Raw genomic sequence first — 3219 nt, 5'->3', positions numbered from 1 at the left:
ACTTGTTTCAAGTGAGGCCATTTATCAAATGATAAATGAGGTACACTTCAGGTATCAGAGCAATATTTTAGCATGGGAGGCTAACATTTTGTATTTACATATCTATTCTAGTATATTCTATGAACATAACTGAAGGCCATGACATTAGTATTCTAAATAAAGTCATAATAGTAGTTAAAAGAAAATTTGTCCAACAGTAGAGCATCCACATAACATAATAAGTATCACATGATCAGCAGCACAAACATAACAGTGTTAATCTCCAAATTGGAGAGACAACTCATTTTACAAAATAATGCTTTTAGAAAAGTCATAGTAGGGAACAAAGTTTGTCTGCCTCAAACAAAAGAAATGGTTTCTTCGGCTAAGTATACCCCAAGGTTGATATCAAGGATCGGCTAAGAAACTCTCCCAGTATTTCAAAGTTGCTTCAATGATTTCCATTCTGTTATCGTTGTGATACTTTAGTACCATGTCGATTGCAAGGCACATTTGGCTGTAGTCGGTGACCAAATAAAATTTCTGGTACAACGTCAACACACTTGTGAGTTATTACAACGACAAGTGCAATGTTAGTTCAAATGAAAGTTCATACCTTCTATGCAATGTGATCTAATTTATAAGGGTTTATGAAACTTCAATCCAGATTATATCTCAACACCGTAGTCATAGAACAAGTGGTACATGATCATCCACTGTTCTACAAACACGCCACTGTCATTGTTGTACGGGTTCATGGTCGCGGTCCGAAAAAAAGTTATAACATCAGCCCAATCAGCTTCCAAGTTTTTTTAACCAATGCAAATATGGTAATAGTTGCAATCAAGGAATAACATTTGTTTCGAGTTTATGTATAAATCAGTCACCTTTGTGGAAGTTGTTGAACAATGTTAGACTCCTTAATCTCAAACTCACTACATTCAATTTTGTCCATATTTGCATTAGCACACCAAGAACGGTCCTCCAAAAGGTCATCCAAAAAGATTGTCTGTGGCACAATAACAGTTGCATTCTTGTTAGCCATGTCCGTTATATCACTAGAATATATTGGAGATTTGAAAATCACATAGAAAGACTAGCATGGTCCCGAATTAAAGTATTCACACACTTATCACAGACACAACGATCATTGCTGGCTGAATAAATTTTGTTGCAAATACAGTGTACTGTTTAACATTTTATAATATTCACAACAACAAATATCCAATGATGAATGTAGAGCACATAATACATAGCAGAATCCTGTCATCGTACACATTCCCAACCATGGCAAGGCTAGGCATACAACACAACACTGCATAACTAGCAGCTATGCTCGACCCAAGCAGACTTTTATTGCCAAAGAATAATGACAAACATGTAGCAAAACATACATATCTTTTCAGAAACATGTTCATCATAATAAATATGCAGCTAAGGATATTTGGACATTTTGGAATAACAACATTACCAATTTCCTGAGTGAGTCAAGATAAACCAGCTAATTTCGTGATAGGTCGACAATAATAAAAACCAATGGTTATTGCACCACATGGGGCAATAAATCTGCCTCATATTAGAGGAAATAAAATGTGTATTCAGTTATTAACTAAGGTCATATAGATGTAGCACGCACAATTAAAAGCATGTGTAAATACCTTTAGGAATTCATCAGCGTAACCCATGAAGTTCTTTCTTATGGCAGAAATGGTTGCCTTCGGTAATGGGCCTCGCCCTGTCCCTATTTTCTATAGATTGAAACTGTTACCACACAGTCAGAGTGTTAGGTAGTTAAAACCCTCATTTATTACAGTCATTTGACAGTTTTGGCTTTAAGCTTATCGAATAGCTCCAATGTAAAACAAATTAAACAGTTAGATCACTAACCGCAAAGGTCGTCGGCAGGTACCATTGCAGCCTCATGGAGTCCAATGCAAGCATCCTTGCGAGTAGAATCAATATCTGTGTAAAACATAACACTGACATTAAAATGAAAGTGTCCGGTCATAGAAAAATAATTGGCATTCAATTTAGATAGTTAAACATGTGTGACGTACGTCGTCCACCATTTGCTTCCTCGACTCTAAAGTCCCCAGGGCCTTGTTCTTCATGGCACAATATGGATTCAGAACAAGTATTTCCTTGATAATAATAACAAATCAATCTAACTGTTTTCCAACATCTACGATGTTTAATCTTATAGGAACCGACATATATGTAAACATACCAGGGCTCTTGCTCCCATTTCTAGTGAGCAGGTATTTTAAGAATACAAATATGTGCTCCCATGTACATTTCAATTTTATGCCGAAACTAACATTGTTTTAAGATATGATAAAATTAAAAAATTATCTTTTGATTAGTTAATGTTAGTTAAGCATAAGTATGTTGTTGACCAATTAATTATTATGGTTAGGTGTAGTTTTAATAAGTGTCATCTTTTCAGAAGAATAAAGACATCTATATTAGCATTTTCTTTTAAGAAAGCAATATTAACGACTAAGATTGACTCAACATAATTTATCCATTTAAATTCAGTAATGTATAAGAGTTTCAATTTTTTTCCGGGGGGCCAACTCCTCTCATTAGCCCCCCATGAAATCCGTCTCTGTTTATATAATTGCAACGACCAAAACCATCATGGAAATAAGTGTCTACACGGTAAACTCTCTCTTGATCCAGTGCGGTATTAAAGATGTAGGAGGCGATAGCTAGGTGTAATCCATTTATCTCCGTGTCCGGACTAGGTTGAAACGAGACCTACATACCTTGATCAATGATATCAGTAGTTAACATCATTCTCAAACAACAGTCGTTCACATTAATAGGAACTAATGCCAATAAAACATCCAGGTTTAAGGCACAAACCTTGGAGATTTTACTACCAGCGTCTTTTTCCATAAAACTGCTATCCAAGTGCTGGTGTTGCATGAACTTCTGTTGAAGGGCCAGAGTACGAGCAATCTTCACAGTTGTATTCGTGACATACGAGTTGTAGGGTTCATGACATCCAGTTGAAACCATCAAAGCCAGAAACAGATTTTGCCTCCCCTTGAGACCAGACTTCATTGCTGCAGTCTTCGATGACGGAGTCGTTTTGGCATTGCTGCGCCTGAACTTGAAGGATCTGCCGTCTGAGTTACTCAGATGATTTTGTTGCGGAACGTAGTCATGGTCCTCCTTCGCTTTGCTTTTGGTCCTAGTCTTACGCCGTTTGTATGTTCTTAACCTTGGCTGACC

At 36.7% G+C, this 3219-nt stretch overlaps 1 protein-coding gene across 1 annotated transcript; it reads right to left on the bottom strand.

Moving 5' to 3' along the window:
* Window positions 1–387: 387 nt before the first annotated feature.
* LOC148550462 (uncharacterized) lies at window positions 388–1664 on the bottom strand. The gene is made up of 4 exons (XM_088493073.1): window positions 1638–1664; window positions 867–988; window positions 656–723; window positions 388–524 (listed from the first exon to the last, which is right to left on the bottom strand). The coding sequence occupies exons 1-4, from the start codon at window positions 1662–1664 to the stop codon at window positions 388–390; spliced, it is 354 nt and encodes a 117-aa protein (XP_088349199.1).
* Between the last annotated feature and the right edge of the window lie 1555 nt (window positions 1665–3219).

Source organism: Arachis ipaensis, chromosome B7 (genome assembly GCF_059453495.1).
Source record: "Arachis ipaensis isolate K30076 ecotype BB chromosome B7, ASM5945349v1, whole genome shotgun sequence".
Classification (NCBI taxonomy): domain Eukaryota; kingdom Viridiplantae; phylum Streptophyta; class Magnoliopsida; order Fabales; family Fabaceae; genus Arachis; species Arachis ipaensis.
The sequence above is the reverse complement of the archived record's forward strand: the minus strand, read 5'-3'. Positions and strand labels throughout refer to the sequence as shown.

Coding starts and splice junctions, on each gene's coding strand:
- LOC148550462 (XM_088493073.1), bottom strand. CDS start 1,664: ATGGGTTACGCTGATGAATTCCTAAAG. Junction 989..1,637: donor ACGCTGATGAATTCCTAAAG/GTATTTACACAT, acceptor ATTGTGCCACAG/ACAATCTTTTTGGATGACCT. Junction 724..866: donor GTTCAACAACTTCCACAAAG/GTGACTGATTTA, acceptor GAACCCGTACAA/CAATGACAGTGGCGTGTTTG.